Source organism: Chelon labrosus (genome assembly GCF_963514085.1).
Source record: "Chelon labrosus genome assembly, chromosome: 16".
Taxonomy (NCBI): domain Eukaryota; kingdom Metazoa; phylum Chordata; class Actinopteri; order Mugiliformes; family Mugilidae; genus Chelon; species Chelon labrosus.
In genome coordinates this window covers 11,004,900-11,026,605 of record NC_140349.1, presented here as the reverse complement: position 1 = coordinate 11,026,605, position 21,706 = coordinate 11,004,900, and the positions used below count along the sequence as shown (strand labels likewise).

The following is a 21,706-nucleotide window of genomic DNA, read 5'->3' as shown; positions in this document are numbered from 1 at the left end:
TGGGGAAATTGCAGAGAGTTCATGTCAAGTTAAATTCCTTTACCATTCCTTTACCACGCAGCTTTGAATTACGCAGCTCTGACACTGGGATTTAAGACCGGAAGATTTCAGCAATGAATGGCATCCGAGTGGTTTCTGTGTTTCTGTGTGTGTGTGAGTGTACCTCCATGTTCGGGCTCCACAGTGCCGTATGTTCAGGTCTGTGCTGGTTCCAGGAATCAGCGGGAGGGTAGCTGCCTCCTACCCCTCCGACGCCACCATGGGCTGAAGGCTGGAGGTGGACAGATTGAGAGACAGAGATGCAGAAATAAAAACTATCAGTGAGGCACGAATGAACACACATTGTCAAGTTGCTCCTCTTTTATCATAAATACACAGCACAATACCTGTTTGCTCTTTTCATGACTGGAAGATTTAAGCTTTTATCTAGGGCACAACAAGCTACATACAAATGTACATTAAGATAAACATTATCAGAAATGAAGAAATCTTCCTTGAGAAGTTTCCCTCGTTTTCTTTTTGAACAAATACACAGAACGACGCTTCCAAGAATTATTGTGGGTGATCAATCGGTTCCATTAAATACAAAGTGAGAGTCCTTGTGGAGCACTTTAAAACTCAATGTGTAGTGTAATACATACAAAACTACAGAGATGTTATTGTAACTTATGATATGATCAAGTTGGACTTAAATAGCAGCTAGAATTATGCATTCCTCATAAGGACGACAGAGAGAGCAGCTCATTGCCATCTGAGCTGCAGAGAGGCTCTGATTTGAGTGTGTAAGTGCATGAGTGAGTGGCTTTCAGCACTGACAGGAAATGCCTGCTGTCTGCTCGGTTTATGAGGAGGAGAATGAGTGCGCTCAAAGTCTCCCTCGTTTTCTCTTGACACACGGAGCACACGCTCTCGGCGTCTGCCTGACAGTCTGAGTTAACCCAGACTTAACACCGGGTTTGTTAGCTTGGCCTTTGATGCCGCTCAGCCTCGGACTGGAACCGATTTGATTTAAGGATTGTGATTAACAGAACCCGGACCAGACGTGTTTAATTCATGGCTTTGTTTATGACATTTAAGATTAAATAAAATCTTTAACTGTATGCCTTTTCTCAAATGGGTTTAAGGAGCTGATTGCTATTCTGCAATGATCTTTTGTATCTAAGAAAAAAATTGGAGATTATCAGGATTGGGAAACAAGTGAATCATGCAATTGCTTATCATGCACAGCAGTTCAGTGCAACAGTCTTGTAAAGTTTTTATAGTTCTGCAAACAATTATAGTGAATATTTGAAGCTTAAATTATAACACTAAGTAGGAAAAGAAAGAAAGTGAAAAAACCCTGTAGGAATGAAGTTATTTTTCTTAAACAAGAAGAAGTTTTCCTTTTTAAAGGATTCAGAATATATTACATTTTGTTTGGTCTTGTAAGTGCTTTTCTGTAACTCTGCACAGCGCAGCTGTTACCACCTAACAGATTAAAATCTGCTGAGTGAGAAGGGACAGGGGAGCACAGTTTCCTCAGTGCTAAAGATGCTTTCCTATGTTTGTGCGTTTCTGTGTGTTTACCGGGAAGTGGTTGTGTTGGGGGCTGGAGAAGAAGCCTTCACTGGAGCGAGGACTAGGGTAACCCGGTCTACTGGGCTGGAAAGAGAAAGATTAACAGTTGGTTAACCGAAACAGTTAACTGAAACATTAAAAAATAAGGAGGAAGGAACACAACAGTGAGAAGGAAAAACAGTCATACCTTAGGCGGAGCTTCATCGGAACCTCCAGAGTCCCAGGAAACTGTGACTTGTCTCCTCATCTCCATTCGAAGTCTCTCCTCCTGTTGAAGCTTCTCTTCTTCCAGTATGGTGCTGGAGAAATGTAATATAACATTAGCAGACGGAAAAAATCCCTAACGACATGGTTATGTATTTTAGTACAGAAAAAAATAAATCTACAAACTATATCTATCCATTAATCTTTAAATGTGAAGGGCTACGTAGATTACTAGACTGTAGCATCTACTGAAGTACTGTATCCATTACATTAGCATTAGTAAAAAGACCTTTAGTGTAGTTTATGTCAATAAAAGGAACACTTTCACTTTCTTACTTGAGCTGTGTTTTGAGTTCAGTGAATCTCGGCCTCTTGCTGGGATCATACGACCAACACTTGGTCATCAAACTGTAGAGGGTGGGCGGACACTGAGGAGGCATAGCCAGCCGCTCGCCGTTCTCTATCCTGCCAATCACGTCGTTGTTCTTCACTCCTTGGAAGGGCTTGATGCCGAACATCAAGATCTCCCACATGCACACACCTACAGAGAAAGACACAAACACACAGAGGCTGAGTTGTTTAGGGTTGAAAATGAGAGATGAAATAAAACACGTGCATATATGGTAGAGAATCTTTTCTTAGATGACGACCAGCTGATGCAAATCACTAACTTTACTCACCAAACATCCACACATCACTGGCAGAGGTGAACCTCCTGAAGTTGATAGATTCGGGGGCCATCCATTTGATTGGAAGTTTTCCTTTAGAAGCTGAAACACACAAATAAACAGAAATTACCTCTGAGGTAGATTCAGTTACTGGGTTGTAGAGGAATTTAAACTACGAGAGGGAGAGCGTGATTGGACAGGTTTAACAGGTGACTGAAGTAACCTGATGTCACCAGTAGATGGTGGCAAAGTACAGGCGAAACTACCAGGACTAGGACTACTGACTGATCTCAGGTCAGAACTGCCTACTATGTTATTTTCTATTCCGAGTGGGAGAGCAAAACAAAGAAGTTTCTGTATGCAGCGTTTAATTGAATGCATCCATTTATAAGCAAGGACTTATAAACTAAAGAGTAAAGCTTTAGAAACGTTTGCACGACAAAAAGTTCAATAGAAAAAGTATTAGTGAATAATAACCATGAAAATACTTAATACTGTGGTTGGAATAAACACATTAATTCAGCAAACATTTGTCCAATATGAGGCAAACATGAGGCGAAATGAAAAGTTGCTTAAACAAGTGTTTTAAAATTTGAACAAAGCCAGAATTAATGTGAACAGCAACGTTGAAATGTGGGTCCATCTTGGCCATCAGCACCATAAAAGTCTTCTTCAGTTATATTTCTGTCTCATTCTACGCTCACAATGGGCATACGTTATATTTCGATATACACTGGTGATTGTAAACACATATATCTTATCAGAACTTTGTCTATAGTGTACATGTAAACAGTTGAAGAAGTATTGTTCATGTAAACGTAGCATGTAGATGTTCTGTACACTGTATAGTTGTTTCACTACCTTTGTAGTAAGAGCTGTCCTCCATGTATCGGGACAGACCAAAGTCTCCGAGCATCACGCAGTCGACTGAAGAGACCAACACGTTGCGGGCTGCAATGTCCCTTTAAAAAGAAAAAGAAAAAACAAAGGCTGTACTTACATAGGCCTGAATCCTAAAACATCCAACTGTGTCAGAACACCTTTCTGTAACCACATGCCCATGATTATATGATCTGAACTAGGTAAGAAATAAATGCAACAAATACTGGCCTCAAATAATCTTGCAATTGATTGAAAATGTGTATTTATTTAAACGATGTGATCATGTGATCATCTCAGACAATAAGAAAGACCCAAATGCAGTGTGTGCAGTCAGATTCCTAATCTTCTCGGTGTGTGTGTTTACCTGTGTACAAAGCGTTTGCTCTCCAGATAAGCCAGCGCTGTACTGAGCTGGTAGGCAAACAGAATAAGCGTGGCCAAGTCGAGACTGTACTTCCTCACCTGAAGGAACGAACGCAACTACAGGCAGAGGAGAATGAACACAAACACACACAGTTTTACACAAGGTACGTACAGTGTGGTACACACAACGACGATGGAAATTACCGTTTTTAAGGACAGACATAATTATGTACCTCTCCAAGAGTACAGAGCTCCATGATGATCCACACTGGGTTCTCTGTGATCACTCCAATCAGCTTAACAATGTGAGGGTGGTCAAACTGACGCATTGTCACTGCAAGGAGCACAAACACTCATTATGTATTCAGTTAAAATCCATCAGTGGCCCTTGATACAAACACCTTGTGAGTGAGACCTTACATGCTTCTTGTAAAAACTTTTCTCTGACGCTGTCTGAGGTGCAGTTCTTACAGGTCTTAATGGCGACAGGTAGCGGAGGTTTGTCCTGCACAAGACACAGTAATCAAGTTAGTTGTTTGGTATCAATATCACAGAATAACAGCTTTTTTAAAACACTTTAGTCAGAATATACTGTGCATCTATGCATTAGTAGTGAGTATACACTCTCCAAAAGAAAAGCTGTGTTCAATAGGAAGTGAAACAATTTTGGCTGTCCTCTTGTTCGCCTTGGATTATGGTGATGTTATTTATAGAAGTGCCTCAGCCTCCATTAGGAAACCTTAACTAATCCCAGCGCCCTAAGATTTATTACCGATGACCACTCTAAATGAAAATGTTGGCCCTATCCCATTGCCTTGTGCTGCAGGTGTTGGACCTACATGGAGGCGTAACCACTACTGCAGCCATTTTACTGGACCTCTGAGGTGAAGAGGGAGCTGAGCCGCAAGACAAAACTGTTCCAACCCTCACCCATGGTCACACAGCTGGGGTACTGATTGAAAGAACGGCATCGCGGATACAAGCAGCCGAAAATAGTTCCTCCGTAGGGCGGGTGGGCTCAGGCTTAGAGGTAGGGTTAGGACCTCTGGATATGGAGTACAGACTTGGCCAGATGAGGTGGCTCAGGCATCTGTTGAGGAAGGTTGACTTCCCATGGAGATTTATTGGGCACAGCCAGTTGAGAGGAGACCCCAGGGATTGACCCAGAATTTGCTGGAGGGATTACATGCCTCATCTGGCCTGGGAACGCGTTGGGATTCCTCATGATTTGGTAGAAAAAGCTCCTACAGAGAGGGACGTCTGGAATACTCTGCTTAACCCATTTCCACCGACAAAAGTTGATGTATAGATAGAGATGCTCTTCTAAGCATCTAACAGCAAGACGGGACACTGGGAATTTGGGACAACTGCTTTAAATTTTATGTTGCACTTTCTTGGAAACACTTTACAAAAACAGTCCTCAATAATTTCCACAGATTTAAATAAAGTTGAGTAAATCAACTAATAAATATACAAAACGTGGCTTTGTGTGTGTGTGTGTGTGTGTGTGTAGGTGTGTGTGTGTGTGTGTGTGAGAGAGACATACTGGACTGTTGTAGACTCCTTGGTGTACATCGCCAAACTGACCCTCTCCAATGCAGCGACCCAACTCTATCCTGTCCCTCTGGATCTCATAGTCCCGCGCTGAGAGGGAGGGAGAACGAGAAAAGATGAGAAAAAACAAGAGATAGGTAACGTTAACCTGCTGTGTTACTGGGAAAACTCTATGACTTCTGACATGCTTCCTCTTTGACCACGTGGACGGGGCTTAGCAGGACAGAAATATTTGAATGGGGCTTTTTAATCAACGGAAAAATATGCAATAGCTTTAAGAAATGATTTCTAACTCTCCGGCAATCAAATAGTCGTCCTTTTAGGTAAGCCCCATCCACTGGCAACAATGCAACAACTAAAATACACCGACAACAACATAGGCAAATACATTTTGAACAATGTTTGAAATACAAGGTCTCGTCCACCTCTAACACCTCTAACATGACCGACGTGTACTTCACATGCACTCCGTAACACAACTTTGCAAACACACCAACATAAAGTAAAACAGTCGAATGTGAGGTTCAACAACATGCACACCAGAGTCCCATTGTCCTTTCTGTTTCTTCCTGTGCTGACTTAGTGAAAAGAAAGCTGCAGGGAAACACATAAACAAGTAGGTCTGAATAAAAGATTAACCGAGATAAAAACCTGGAGGACCCAGTGCATGTTAATATTATGAGCCCATATCTACACAGCAGAGCACTGGGCCTGGATGTAAGTGTTGACAGTGAACAGATGCACTGAACCTGGACTATATTAGATATGATCAGTTCCTGCTGTAACCTTTTTAAACTCAGTGAGTATTTCCAAAAGAATTTTGAAGGAAATCGCTTTGTTTTGCAACAGACAACCACATGCTTTGACATTTTGACTCCTGACATTTATGGCTATCAACATTTCCTCCTTGACGAAAAGGTCGGGAAAACTTTGTGCAGAGGTGTATTAATGTCAGCTGGCGAAGCAGCTGCAGCAAAAAAAAAAATGAACGAGAAACTGAGTTCAAGAGGTTTAAGCTGGAAGCTGACCATCGGCAACTTATCCTGTAAAAGTTTAATTAGCTGTTGGGCTGCTATTTAGACTCAACCCGCATTCTCGCAGATACAAACAACCCAGACACATTCCTTTACAGAAGATTTACGGCAATTAATGCGTACGACAATTTCTTTCAGGAAATTAATAATTGCTTCAAACATAAAAGAACCCACAGAGAACAGAAATAAGCATGACCGTAAATCAAGATTTAAAAAAAAAAAAAAAAAAGAAGAAGAAATAGAGAATAGAAGATATCATGACAAAAGGATGGTGCAACGAGAACCAAGCCAATAAACAAGACAAATGCTGCAAGCTTGAGAATATGCGCAGAGATTTTATGCTCCCATAGTCTAATTAATGAAGTAGCATCTTGCTTTGTTTACGGATTGGCTCTCCCTGTCTGCATTAACACCAGAATTCACCTTGAAGATCTGTGGTATACAAAAAAAAAACACCAACAACAATTTCAAATGTAAGACACCTTGAGTGTTTTTCTTTGCCAGGTGACAGAAAACATCTTAAGATGATGCCTAGCGACTTCAAAATCTATCTCCCACCTGCCGACAAGGAAAAAAAAAAAAAAACACCTGCTCCTGCTCTTACTGCACTTCAAATGTAAAAGCATCTGGCAAAGAAAAACAGAAACACAAGGCATTGTATTGGGACAGAACGAGAGAGAGGCAGGTAGTTTTACCTTCGACTACTCCATAGCTCACTGTGTTGGCGATGGGAGAAAGAGGAAGAAGGAGAGATGAAGAGAGGGGGGGAGAGCCAGACAGTTGCTTTAAGATTGAAAATAGCTCAGAAACACACACACTCACACATATATAGAAAATAATACACAACCCGCTTCTCTCTATATCTGATGTTTAGTCGATAAAGAAGATAAAACTGAGGCGATACTGCCACAGAATGATTAAAATCTACTTCTTTGTTACATAAAACAGCCAGTGTGACATGAACACACATACATACGCAGAGTAGGAAAATATGTCTGCAGAAGGTCTGATTAGGGGAAGTTGCGGAAAGAAGGAGTCAAAAAAGGAAAAAGACAAAGAAATAAAGACAGAAAGATAGAAAAAAAAAAGACTGCAGGGGGAAAAGGAGAACACGGTCCAGTCTCAAAGCTGGCCACGCAAATCAAACACATACAAGTACGGGCCAAAAAAACATCCACATTAAAAAGGAGGAGGAAAAGGCAAATGTTGACCAGCATATGAATGAATCTGACAGATGTAATGTAAGCGCTTTCATGAACCACACGTATACAGCATGAGTTAAGGCTCCAGCCAGTGTCTCTGTGCTGTTTATAGAAGACCAAGAAACTGGCTTGAGTTTGTTTGACAGTCGCTGCCTAACCGAATGTGGTTTAATGCAATTTCTCTGGCTTGTTGTGCGAGGTAGCAGAGCAAAATCTGTATGAGAGTGTGGGTATTTGACAGTTTAATAATAGTGAAACAGTAACTTAATAGCCGTCTTGTGTAGCAGAAGCTGAAATCACTTTAGCGAAGGAGAAGGCTGAATAAATGACTCACTGGAGGGCATGGTGTATGTGTCCTCTTCATCAACTATCTCGGCATAGTCATCAGTCTCTGTAACATTGGAAAAACACATAAAACAGTGTAAGAATACACACACAGGCAGCACAAACAATATGACACACATGGACATGAGTGATTTACCGTGTTGTCTCCCTGATACACTCAAACAGCCAGAAACAGAGCTACACAAAATAAATTAATGAAGCTAACTCTTGCGCAAAGCAAACACCCACGTAGCTCCTCGCAAACCCTTCTCCTCTCTCCCGCTCTCTCTCTCTCCCTCTCACACACACACACAAACACTTGGCGAGAGAGCGTCAGCTGAGCATGTGTTGTGAATATCTGTCTGTGAGAGAGCAGCTGGATCGCAGGGAGGTACCGCGGCGGTCGGAGGAAGAGGACTAGGAGGAGGAGTGAAAGAAAAAGACAAAGACAGAAAGAGAAACTAGCCGAAAATTGGGCAAGCCAGAAAGACGGAGAAGGAAATATTGAGTCTAGCTGTCATGTAAGCAGATGGTAGTGTTCAGGCTCGAATGTGTTCAGAATCAGACGGATAGGCAGGGAGAGGGGAAGGGAGCCAGCGAGGGGGGGTGGGGGGGTGGGGGGAGGAAAGATGGACCACGTCTATCCAACCCAGATGGTGGTGTTTAAAATAAAATCAGTGTGCAGACTCAGCTGTTGGAAACAAGAGTCAAACATCTGCTGTCCTGATCGCTCCCCTCGCAGCTCTGCTCGGGATTTATCAGGCTCTGTGGGAACGTGTCCCTAAATTTGTCAGAAATCCTTTTCTAAAGCCTGTGGCTGATTTTCTCGAGAAAACTCTCTACTGGCTTAATCGTTTAAAGAAGTCAGGTTCTGAAATGTGTTTGCTATTATATTATAAAAGGATATCTGGGGACAACATGTTTATTTGCTTTGGTGCTGGGAGTTAGATGAGATTGACCACACTCGCGTATCGTAAATGGCTGCAATGAGGTAGGCAGTTAGCTTAGCTTAGCATAAACACTGGGAGCAAGAACAAGCGGCTAAAATCTGCACCTCTAACGTTTGTTTCCACAGCTGCTCAAGTTTAAATCATCTTTTATGGTTAATCTTTAACCTGTGGAGGAAGAAAGAGGAATAAAGGGGAAACTGATTTTCTCTGTGTTGTTGTTACATGTGCACCAGCCCCAAGGAGAAGAGGGAACGGAAAACCTTTAACTTACAACCAAACAGACGTGAGTTTTAGTAAACCACTGCAATGCATGATTTATGTTTCACACCAGAGCAAAGAAAAACCTTTTATGTGCTTTCTTTGCTGCAAATAAAAACGTGTTTTATTAGATTAACTGATCATAAACACAGCGTCTTAACAGAAGGTGACTGACATAAGTTTAGTTTATAAAAGTGTGTTTATCAACAGAAAAACACTTTATTCCTACTTCAATAAAGTTTTTTTTTTTACATTTGAGCCAAGCTTATCACCGTTTCCATATGTGCAAAGAAAAGCTTCCTGTTGTTTTTCTAACGTTCAACTCGGTTTCAGCTTTTCTTTTTGCTTATAAATCTGCAGCTTAAAAACATATTTGAACGGATCTGTTCGTTTTTACCGACGAGGTCATTGTTTGTGTCACTCTGCATATTGAGTCCCATGTGGTTTGGGATATGTTCTAAAGAAATGACCATTTCTAAGTTTGCCTGGTCTAACTCGGTCTATTTCTGCGTTCGGTGGAGAGAAAACGTGTGTGTGTGTTTGAGTGTGTGTGCGCGATCTAGCTAGCCCATTATAGCCAGGAATGCACCCGCTCTCGAATCCAGCAAACCTCTCCCTACTTTACTCTCTGCGTGTGCTCGAGTGTGTGCACGAATGTATGCGAGTACACGTGTGCATGATTCTGTGTGTGTGTGTGTGTGTGTGTGTGTGTGTGTGTGTGAAGCCTGTGCGAGGAGAGGGCGAGAGAGGAAGAACGAGAGAGAGAGAAACGGTTGCAGGAAGCTTCCTTAAAGAGAAATACCACTTAATTTACAATTTCAGACTTTTTTGTGGTTACAATCAGAGAGTCAAATTTCGAGCTGATCTGATTTCAAAATAATCATGAACAGACAAAGACACAACAGTATGCCACTCTAGCTGCTAATAGACAGTTAAAGCTACTGATGATTCAATCATATTTCTAGCATGTTAAATAATCACGGCCTTCTAAACCACATTACATTTACATACTAGAGCAAACACACACAAAAGTTATTGTTATAGAAGAAGGAATGCATGCATAAACGTCAATCCGCACACACACACTCTCACACTGCCCTTTCTTAGGAAGGTGCAGTGTGCCGTTGGAGCACGACAACAAAAGAAAGAACAGACAGACAGACTGATAAACAACAGCGTAACTTTACCATCCCCACTAAGATCTTCTGCAGAGTCCAGGAGAGCATGCAGGAAACGGGACAGCAGAGGAGGAGGAGGACGACAGACAGAGGCAGTAACAAGGGGAGAGAGAGAGAGAGAGAAGCAGAAGGCAGAGCGGAGAAGAGAGGGAGAGAGAGAGAGAAGAGAGAGGTTAGAGCATGACAAGCCTTGAAACAACATGGGAGATGTTAAGCCAAACAATCAGCGAGCGGTTAGTGAAACTCCAAAATCTTATGAGGGGGAAAAAAAAAAGCAGAGTTAACTCGTTCCTTAAATGCAAAGAAGATACTTTAAAGTGCACAAAACTGTCACAATATGCAAGGCAGCGTTTGAACTCAATAAAATATGTCTGCATGAGTTAATGCGTGGTTAGCAGCTCTGCCGACGCACAGAGTTTGAAGTCGTACGCCTGCGTTTCACGTTCGGAGCCTGCAGCAAATAACAAGTGTCGCACGATCCAAAAGTTTTAACAGTGAAACAGCTGCGGTCCAGATTCACAAGTTTTTTTTTCTGAGCAGTCCTTCCAGCTACTGATGACTGCAGCCAAGGCCACAGATGGAGACACGAGGTCGCGCACCGAACATTTGGTATATCCAGCACGTTCGCGCAGAGAAAAGCGCGACATCCGATAAGATCCATCATGTGAATCATTCCAGTACAGCTGCTGTTTTCAAGAGCAACATCACTGCGCTAGTAGCGATCGGCTGCGTGAAGCCACTTTAACGAGTTTAAACGGAATAATAGGCTCTTTAACCTCTTATAAACTATGCTGAATTCAGCAGCAAGGCATGCGCTTAACCGAGACCTGAGATAACAATTTTACTCTGTGTGTCAGCACAAAGGGCTTCCACTCGCAATATTCTGCAGAAAGTAAGTGAGGAAAATGAAAAACATCTTTTCGTAGCAGCCTCTGTCAGTAGGTTGACTCTTGCTCTTGGTTCAAACTGCACACGGGTAAGAAAATCTATTATTAATGCATCAAAAACACACACAAGCCTCATGTTTTACAAGAGATTCCTTTCAGAGTCCTTTTTTTTTTTTTTTTTTTTGTGTCCCAGGCTTTTTTTGTGAGCATTGGTGCGGTTATATGCAGCAACACATAACCAGTTATTGTGGTTAAAATGTGTGCGTGTGTGTGTGTGTAAGTCTGGATAAGTCAAAACCAACCAGGCGGTGAGGACGGAGACGGTTTAGTAGAAAAGGGCAGATTGTGATGCAGCGGGTAAAAGTGCTTCCTTTTAAAAATGTAGAAAATTCCTTAAGAAAAACAAAAAAAAAACAAGAAGCCAAAGCTCAGTCAATATTTTGACTGTAGGCTTTTTTTCTGGATCAGATAACACTTAAAACAGCCCACATACATTAAAACTTGTACATCCATACTGTGGGCCACTTCCTCTTCTATTCACTGCCTGTGTGCCTTTAATGTGAAGTGATCCAGTAAGCAAGACCGTCAAATCAGGAATTTTCCTCCGCCACATCACAATTTTGTGGATATGCTCCTCTACTAACTGTCCAATAAGAGCCGGGGATACCATTGGGTTGCGAATCTGAACAGAAGACAAAGGGGAGGAGGAAACGCCGCGCCTTGGTTGGCTTAGGAGGCGTCGCTGTCACTAGATCTTCAGCCAGCCGGGCGGGCGGGCGGGGGGGGAGAAGAGGACCCGGTGAGTGAGAGAAGAAACAAGAGTGAATGATGTGAGCGAGCGCGGAGGGAGATGTGAGAAAGACGAGGAGGGGAGGAAGTAAACAAAAAGAAGAGAGAGAGAGAATGTCCCAGCAGAGTGGAGAACAATGAGACGAGTAGAAAGAACAGTGCTGATCTCGCTCCTCTAAACCACACTAACTCCGCTGATTGTGAGTTAGTGTGCGTGATTTTGTAGCTTACCTGAGACAGAGATCGCTCTTACTCCACTCCTGACCGCCTCTAACTTTTTCTCATTATTAGACAGTCTAGAAGAAAAGAAGAAGACGGTAAGTTAGGCAACAAAACTCCAATAAAAGACAAAAATATCTCACTCTCCTTAGTGTACACATCAGGAGTTTTAAAAGGGGAGATGTCATGAAAAGAAAAAAGAATGGAAACTCCTCTTCACATGTCTCTGAGCCGGTCCTCACTGTTTCTATTAAGTGCCTCTCTTTGACGTGGTCTCGTTTTCTGAGTCAGCTGAGCTCTACTACTATCTTTACATCACAGACCACAACAGGCAGAGGGGAAAGAGAGGCACGGGGCAGAGAGAGAGGGAGAGAGGGAGAGACTGAGGGAAAGCGGGAAAGAGGAGGAGACAACCAGACTGTTTAAAAACCCAAAGTGGAAAATATTTGGCTCCTAAACTTATCTCCTTATTTGACCAGAAGCACAGAGAGAGAGAGAGAGAGAGGGAGAGAGGGAAAGAGAGAGAGAGAGAGGGGAAGAGATTTGACCAAAAGTAAGCAAAACTGCTAGTGTTTGAATTTAAACAACTGACATGTGAACACACGTCACATCCAGGCTGTGACACATGATGATGGATAAACAAATACAAAGAAGTCTAGGTTGAGAAATCAGGAAATACCCATGTCCCCCCCCCCCCGAATATTTCGACACGTCGCAGGTGTTCACTTGATGTTCATTTTGAAGAGGAAACATCTGTTTTTGATCAGATTTTCTTCAAATATTTGAAAACAAGACATCAGGAAGGTCTATAAATTATTAATAATTCCCCAATAACGGAGGAGAAGACTTTATTTTGGTTATGATTAAATAAACTAGTAATTTTTTGTCTTTTAATGTTCAGTTGACCTGCTGTTTGCTGATGTGATAATTAAACACAGTCTCTTATTTCCTGTGTTATGTATCGTTTTTACCAGGAAACTTCTTGGAATCAAAATGACATTACCAAAAATAGACACATAAACATAAAAACACTTAATTAAATCATCATAAAATCTGACAAACTCAACTGACTTCAAATTAAACCACATCAAATGTAGCCTGTCAGCTCGGGTCATTTAGTGAATTAGCCGTCACCTGATCTCTAAACGCCCCCCTTGTTATTGAGAACAATTCAGACCAAGGAAAATTTTTTATCTGTGTGCCATCAGGAGAATGCTCACTGAAACTAGCAGATCTAACCTGAACAGTAGAATCAAAAGTCTAAATACATCTACCAGCATGAGTTCAAAAGATGCACTTAATACAGCACTTAGTATTTTACATTACCTGCCATTAGCTCTTCTCGTTGGGTACTGCTAGTGTCTAAATAGGTACTTTTTCTAATAGCAGCTTCTCTGGAAAATGACTGTATCTAAATATAGCAGTTACGTCCCTGCATGTTATCAAATTCTTGAAAAAGGGGAACAACTTGAGTCTTTTTTGTTTCTCCAGAAGAACTGTGATGGGATTTCTCAAGCAAAGGTGTGGAGTCTGACTCATTTCTCTTCCTCTTTCTCTTTCTGAAACAGAGCCGCATTAATCATGAATTTAAATGCCATTAATGTCGGCATAAATTATATAATTGTTAACCAGGCGGCCTGCAGATTCAAATACTGACAGTCAAAAAGTTGACAATGACAGTCATTTGAACTTAAAAAGAGCTTTTTAAGGGTCCCGAACACTAAAAGTAAATCACCTCACACAGGTAACATAACATCTTTGTGTACTACAGCCAGAGAAATGACAAATCTGTGGCTTTAGAGCTCTGATATGAAACAGCTTCTAAAGTAAGGAGTTTTAGTAAAACAGGAGAAGATCGATTCTTACTTTGGGATGGAAGGCAGCGCTCTCTCTCCCTCTAGAGGACAAAAGCATACATCGTCATCAAAAACATGCATGAACACTCAATAATAAGTCAACACATGAATACGTTGTGGCTGTGTGTACAGTATAAAGGATGCATGATGAGAATAGGTGCATTTAAAAGACAACCAGCATGTGTAACAGTGGTTCTAAAGAAACCCCGCTGTAGTTTTATGGTTTGAAGTAAGAGGTCTTACTCATTTAAGCAACTTAATTTTCTCCAAAGTTATATTTTAATAGTTTATTAACAAGAAGAGAAACCATTCACACTTTACCTTTCTGAACTCTGACGATGAAAGAGTGAGTTTCCATGGAGACGAGCCGACAGTAGCCGTCGATCAGGTCGGCTAGGTTCTCCGCGTTGGTGAGGGACGCCGTCGTAACAGTGAGAGGCTGCACGCGTACACACAGACAAACACAGCCCGTTACAGAGAGCACTATTGCTAAGACGCATATGCTATATAACATAAACAAACTCGTTTCCAGCCGTGCCTTACAACGGAGGGAAACTCCTCTCTTTCACTCCAGTTCTACAGATGCCAATAAAACTGAAAGACTCTTATCAGTGGGTAATCTGAAAGCCTCCCTCTGAAAGTAGAAACATCACAGAGAATCTACACATGATGTTCATATCTGTGTCCATCCCTGTCAGGTACAGCCAGGCAACATTAAGGACAGTTTATTACCACTCAAGGCCAGACTGAAACATCAATAAAACTTCCTTACAGTGGAAAAATACCTCAGTGTATCTAAACGCAACAAATCTAAAGCAAAGAGTTCAGAAGTAATGGCAGAAATTACAGATCACGGGTCTCTTTCTGTATATAAAATACCTCGATAACAACACTTCCATCATTTTATTCTTGTGCTCCTCCGCTGGTTGTGTACAAGGAATAAACTATTTGACTACTACTTCCTCAATTGGGACGACGGCAGAAATTCGCTACCTTGCTTTCTGTAGTTAAGACAATTTGAGGAAGTGTCTACACAACGAAGGTTGCAAAAAAGAGCACAGGAAAACTACTAAGGGAACTATAGACAGACAGCGCAGGAGTACCTCAGGAGCTCCAGCTACGTTCAGCTGCAACATGCCTTTCCTGTCCTTCTCCTCCATAGCCGAGTACTGGATGGACTGGACTTGGTTAAAGTTTGCTAGATGGGTTGGCTGAAAAAAAAGGAAAGGGCAGATAAAAGAATCGATGTTAACTGTGCTAATCTTACAGTGTATTAATCCTGGCTGTGCATGTGTGGTAGAAGCTCACCGTGGATCCTTTGTCGGTGAGGTAGCTGATCCCTTCCTCTGGCCCGATAGCTAACTCTACCTGGATCACCCAGCTGGACTGTTGGAAGAGAAAACGAAATACAGGGTAAAAGAGGATGAGAGTGAGAAACTATGCGAAGAGAAAGGAGGAGAAAGGAGGCAGGGGGATAACATGCTGGATACATGCAAGACCTGATACCACCAAAAGGGGTCAACCTAACACAGTTATCAAGAGCACATCAGGGCGGGTTGGAGTAAAGCAGCACAGGAAAGGAATGAATGGAGGAAACATACCCCAAGGGCACATTTGAAGAGCTCCTTGTCATAGCGATAAATCGGCGCGAGTATCTCCAAGAACTTCAGGATGCACTGCTCATCGTTGAGATTGGCTACCTGCTTGAACGTCTGCTGGATCAACTTACGGAGAGTTTTGGCCTGAGCAAAAGAAAATAAGCAACAAAGACATCTACAGTGACTACCTTTTAAAACCGTTACTGAACTTATTGAGCAGGAAATACATCTCCAGCTGGGAGAAGGAAGTGGTGAAGGCTGATGGGAGGGGAAATGTGCATGGGCACATAGTGACAGAGACACTAAGAGACATTGATTGACCGATAGTCCACTCTGGTACCAATCAAACTGACCTCAGGGCATCGTTCTCACATCAGATCAATACCTTAACAAAAACACGTTGACACTGTTAGTTACTCAATTAAACATCAGAGAATCAGCCCATTCATCAATAGTGTATGCTGGATCCATCTCCCGGCATGTTACACATGGATTTTAAACCGTGCTGCAGGTCGTGTTTTCCCCGATAGTATTACAATGACACTTTCATACCTAATTTATTTTTATTTTTTTAGGTCTGTTGCGTCACCACAGAGTAGACAGATGGGGAAGAAATCCAGGGACATTATTCTGTCATTTACAATCCCCTCTAGACTTTATCACTCCGGACGACATAAATACAATCAACTTATAGTGTAGTCCAGCACGTAAAAACCAATGGTAAAAACAAGCAAGCACACATACCATGCCGACAATCCCAAACTATAAATAGCTCTTCATCTATAGATTAAGACAAAGATTAGAGGAGATTTAGTTCAGTATGGACCAGGCTTAAAAAACAGGCACGGATTTGCACATTAAGGTCATTCTGCGCAGTTTAAATGAGCAACTTAACAACCACGAGTATGTCAAAGAATGCATATGTCTCATGGATTTATCGACCGCAGACGGACCTAATGAGAAAAAAAGATCTCCATCAGAGGTTACGCAGTATTTCAAATTTCTTCGCCTGCACTAAACATTTACCACTTCAAGGACAGACTCATTCAAGTCTTATCACAAATCTTGTTGAGCTACTATTTTATTTTTAGTTTTAATCACTGATTTGTGAGTGAAAGCAGTAATATCTACAGGCATCACAGAGGCCTGCTGCCAGCTGTCTAGTTACTAAGCCTGAAGAAAATCAAGAAATCACATCTGCAATATCCCTGCGAGTGTGTCTCTATGTATCAACAACAACAGATGCCTTACTACACTTATGATTACTGAATATAAAGTGCGTGTTTGTTCTTTGTGCTCTAGATAGGATCACCGGTTTAATTCCTAGAATTCCATCACACACACAACAGCGCATAAAAACACACATACAAACATCTGACGGCATATTGTCAGTCCACCCTTCCTGAGAGGAAGTACTTAGAGCGGTTATCGCCTTCACGATCGAAATGCTGACCGTCACTATAGCAACAACCTGACTAGTAATGACGCTATGCTGACCAGACACGGCACTTAGAAATAATAGAATATAAAGAATTAAATTTGTCTGTCTCATAGTGAATTGTATTAATAGAAGCTGGAAGAAGCGTGGAGTCGTATTTCTAGCTTGTGCTCTTATGGAAACAGTCTATCCCAACAGCTTATGTCTGGTAACAGTTTTTAACTAACGGATTTAATTATTGTATGTTTTAATTAATGCTATATAGTTCGAGAGATATTTCACCCCTTCTCTGGCCAGGATTCACAAACAGGAAGTTCCTATATTGCGCCTAAAATAAATTATTCAACCTGCAGGTTCAGCTTCTGATTCATCAGCACTAACCTCCTGCTGTTAATGAACGACTAAAATACATAAATATGTAAAATTACATTAAATTTTCATCTAACACCCTAGCTTCTTTTCAGCAGCGAAGAAATAAAACACATCATCGATTAACAATTAATAATAAAATATGCATTTATAGATCCTTTTTTTTTGATCTTCAAAACTTAATAATCCATGCTTTAACCCCTTGCATTGCATTAGTGATTAGGTTCTCAGGCTATAGTGAATAAAATATAATATCGAGCCTGTTTCAGAAAATATTCAGAAACATCCAAATAACAAATACAAATACTAATCATGATATGTTTACACTTAATTTATTGCAAATATACCAGTACCTTTGACTGCATTATGATGAATTTATAGAGTGCCAATCCTTGCTTTTATACAGTGTGATAGCTATTTAATATGCTATTAATCGAACCAGAGAAACAGCTCTCTCGGCTCAATCTGGGGCTGGCTGCTCCAGCTTTGGTCTCCAAAGCCGCCAAAGGTCAGTTTTACTAAACCCGCTGCCCGCCGTGTCAATATGAATGAACAGGCTCTGCGCTTTATAACAGCTAACATCAGTCACTGTTTACTACCACAGCCATCTGCTCCGGGTTTTGTGTGTGTGTGTGTGTGAGTGTGGAGTTCATTGAGGGAGAATAATCCCATTAAATGACTACCATTCTCTTTCACTGGAGTGAACGACAGAAACATAAATGACAGCTGTGTCTCTCTCTGTCTCGTTCCAACACAAGTGCAATACAGAATGAAAAGCAGAAATCATTTGCTTCAGTTAACCACAACTGATTTGACTGCCTTAGGATGATAATATATGATATAATGCATTAGAACTGCAACGATTAGTCAATATAAAAATGAATTTTCAACTTTTTACATAAATTATTAATTGTTTCAGCCATAAATTCCAAATATTTACTGGCTGCTTACTACTCACTGATGTTAATAACTAGTCCGAGCCTCAATATTCAAGTGAGATTTGCCAGTGTACGGATTCCACACACTGTATGAGTAACATCTCCGAGGCTTGTAAAACAGGCCTCATGGGAGAAGGGAGGAGAGTAGATAAAGTAGGTAGGTGGGCAGCTGATGAGAGGGGAGTCAGCAGGGCTTGACAGACAGAGGGAGGCAGAAGGAGACGCACATTGAGACCTCCCCCTCCCTCCTCATTGTTGGAAAGGGAAAGTGGGTTTAAACATGACCTGAGGGTCACACTCTCTCACACACACACACACACACAAGATGCATACACAAACACGGTCTCTCTCTCTCCCTCTGCTGAGCATCTGTCTGCCCGCCTGCTGACATCAAGACCTTTTCGGGTCACTGGGCCTTTCACACACACACCAAGACCCTCGCAATAAACGCGTGCCGTAAATTTATCACTGACACAGACACTGCTCATTATGCAAGCGCACCCAGACATCACATACAAGCACACGCAGACAAACAAACTCACGCAAACCTTTGCGTCTACCGCTAACTTTCTTTATTTAACGTGCAAGTTCTTCTCATGAAGACTTTCATTTTTTAGCGGAGAGTGTGACTTATTACAGATACTGCTTAAATTATATAAGTAGTTAATGGAGACCACAGGTGCAGTTTCTGTGGTTTTCTTGCTACATGAACTCTGCTGCACTTCGTATTTCTCGGTAGTATAGCCTCTCATCTCATCAATGTGAATGGAGAACCAGAACTACAACACAAAATATGTTTCTATCACTACCTTTAAAAGTCAACTAAATCGAGTCAAACTGTTAGAGAGATAACTATGCAACACCTTATAAAGAGTGTAGCAAGCAGAGAAATAATTCATCTCACTCATGGACACTGCATGTACATAGGTTTTTTCTTCAATGTCTACATATACAATACCTCGCTGATTAGTTGACCACGTTTCAATTCAAACTTGCTGAGTCTTGGACTGTTTCACATTTCAGCTGCCAGGCCACACAAAGCCTGACAACACATCAACTAACACATTCACATATTTGGCTCAGAGGATCCTTTCGCTTACACTAGGAACTGTGATACCAGCTGCTGAATGCGGAGGGTGCAGTAATTAGTCACCATATAAGAACACCAAAATTTGGACTATTTCTTTCAGAACCACAGTCAAAACAAAAACATAAATACAGTACACAGTGTTTCAATACTCTGGGGTCGTCATCTCACCTTGACTGAATCCAAGAGATCTTTTGGGAAAAAACGTCTCAAGCCAACATCTTTCCTGAAAAGATAAACATAGAGAGAGAGACATGGGAGGAAAAGATCAGTATGTTCATTACGGTGTAATTACACTGAGGAATGTTAACTGTCGAGCACTTCTGTCTTTATCAGATATCGGCGGCGTATTTTTTCCTCTGCGGAGACATTACCAACAACAGCAACTGATAGATACAGCTGGGCAAGTGAAGACAAGAAACAAGCTCTGACTAAGTGCTCACTGCCGAGCACTACTCATCTTTTCCTAAAAGATGGGGCTGAGAAAAAAAAAAATACTGAAAACCCATAAAGGGAAAGATGGAGGGAGGAGTACAAAGAGGGTGACCACAGAGACAAAGAAAGATGTGCGGAGCTATAACAGGAAGCTCGCTAATGACTCATACTCCTCTGGAGAAAAGGCAAGTAAGGGGGGGGGGAGAGGAGGAGAGAAAGAGTAAAGAGAGGGTAAGAGACAGGCTGGGAGCTTACATCATGTTTTCTGCCTCCTGTTTTAACACAGGTCAAATCTCACAGCATTACTCTGCTTTGCTAATTGGGTGTAGCGGGAAAAAGGAGAGGTTTCAATTTGAGAGAAATTCAGATTTTGTCATGCAAGTTGTCAATCCAAAATACGCAAAAGCGCTTTCCGTCAAATACTTCCAAAAGCTGTCAATATTCTCCTAAGTTTGAGTACTGTTATTTATCATGGGGCTTTCTGGTATCGTGTCCATGAAGGAATTACATAATCAATCTGACCTCAGAGAACAAGCACCGACAAAGGCCCACTGATTCAAAGCGCTGCATGGGCTCCCAAACCACTGGGACTACAGCCAACTGCAGCCAGCTGATCACCAGCATGCACGTACACTCACTCGCCAAAACACTGGGTACACTAGTGAACATAAATGCATTTTTAATGTTAACAGTCCTCCACTAAACCCATACTTTGTGTGTGTGTGCTGGGAAAGGTGATATGTTTCAAGTGAATGATCATTTTGCAGGATGTAGTTTGCGCTGCTGTTAAACTGTACTGAATGTGAGTGTTTCTGTTATTTATCCTAGCCCACTGACTAAAATGGGGTTGTTAAAATAACAGAAACACGTGTCGGAAAAACACAACACAATTCAATACTATTACAAAGCACAGACTCAAACATGGCAACACAGTTGAATCAACAGCTCAGTTATTTTAAACAAATGCTGAATATCATAACGTTCATGAAGCTGAGATTTAGTACAGGACTGTCACACAAGAATGAATTCATTTCCACTAACGTGCCTAATGAACTGTCCAGTCCACGTTCGGTGGAAAATGCAAACAAAAAAAGTACCATCTATCTTCAGGCTTATGGGAATTTGTAAATCTTATTATACACTAGGGGGGAACATAAGAGTCTATATATAAAAACACAAATGGAAACAGCATTTTGCCTCAAACAGCAGTGTCCAAGGCTTTATTTTAGATTTCAGTAATATCCAGAAAATGTCATAATAATGTCCAAGCTTTCCAGGAAACAGCCAAGTAATTTGGCACAAATAACAGAGAAAATCAAAGCATTCCAGTAAAATCATTCAAATTGATTCCTACAGAATGATAACACACACAAGCACGAATATTTACTTGGGCTGACGTGGAACGTTTTATTCATGGGCATTTCTATTTATTCGATTTAGTCTCAAAGTAGTACCAAGATATAAAGCTCTTCCATTAAGAATAAATGAATGAAACTGGTTTGAAAAGCCAAGCAAACAATATGGTACTTCCTGCAAATAACTCAAAACGTTTGCCGGTATGGTTTGAGTAGAGCCAATGGTGCAACAAGAGCCCCGTAGTCGCTGATGACGAACTGTCAGCTTGCTGCATCGAAGCCCTAACAGCACTTTCCTTCGCTCGCTGGTTTAAAATATGCATGACAAAACATCTTCTTCCAATCAACTGAGAGAGACAGCAGAGTACAGACATAACAAAGTGTGGAAGAACACAGACAAAAATAGAGGAAGCGAGCATGAAGAGGCGACAGGGGAGGCCAGAGAAAATGAAAAAAAAAAAAAGAAACAAAGAGATTCTGGTGGAAAAGACAGTGGACATTCTTCTCAGTTAATTGGGGAGAGCTCATTAGGCTGACGGGCAGAAAGAAAGACTAGAATCA

The 21,706-nt window shown here is 41.4% G+C and overlaps 1 protein-coding gene across 5 annotated transcripts in view; it reads right to left on the bottom strand.

Annotated features, from left to right (window-relative positions):
• LOC311501597 (focal adhesion kinase 1-like) overlaps positions 1-21,706 on the bottom strand; it is a 40,937-nt gene that overhangs the window by 9,658 nt on the left and 9,573 nt on the right. For 2 of the 5 annotated variants that reach the window (XM_084563517.1, XM_084563514.1), the window contains exons 7-26: positions 19,527-19,581; positions 15,527-15,667; positions 15,234-15,311; positions 15,029-15,136; positions 14,247-14,364; positions 13,936-13,966; positions 12,082-12,146; positions 10,184-10,201; positions 7,799-7,855; positions 6,958-6,978; positions 5,221-5,318; positions 4,095-4,179; positions 3,908-4,008; positions 3,676-3,791; positions 3,291-3,391; positions 2,442-2,531; positions 2,098-2,302; positions 1,745-1,856; positions 1,567-1,641; positions 164-271 (exon numbers count right to left, since the gene is read on the bottom strand). In XM_084563517.1, the coding sequence (XP_084419643.1) occupies positions 164-271; positions 1,567-1,641; positions 1,745-1,856; positions 2,098-2,302; positions 2,442-2,531; positions 3,291-3,391; positions 3,676-3,791; positions 3,908-4,008; positions 4,095-4,179; positions 5,221-5,318; positions 6,958-6,978; positions 7,799-7,855; positions 10,184-10,201; positions 12,082-12,146; positions 13,936-13,966; positions 14,247-14,364; positions 15,029-15,136; positions 15,234-15,311; positions 15,527-15,667; positions 19,527-19,581 (1,783 nt within the window). Of the gene's footprint in view, positions 1-163; positions 272-1,566; positions 1,642-1,744; positions 1,857-2,097; positions 2,303-2,441; positions 2,532-3,290; positions 3,392-3,675; positions 3,792-3,907; positions 4,009-4,094; positions 4,180-5,220; positions 5,319-6,957; positions 6,979-7,798; positions 7,856-10,183; positions 10,202-11,363; positions 11,603-12,081; positions 12,147-13,935; positions 13,967-14,246; positions 14,365-15,028; positions 15,137-15,233; positions 15,312-15,526; positions 15,668-19,526; positions 19,582-21,706 lie in introns of those variants that run through there. The other 3 variants (XM_084563515.1, XM_084563516.1, XM_084563518.1) reach the window with 3 other exon arrangements.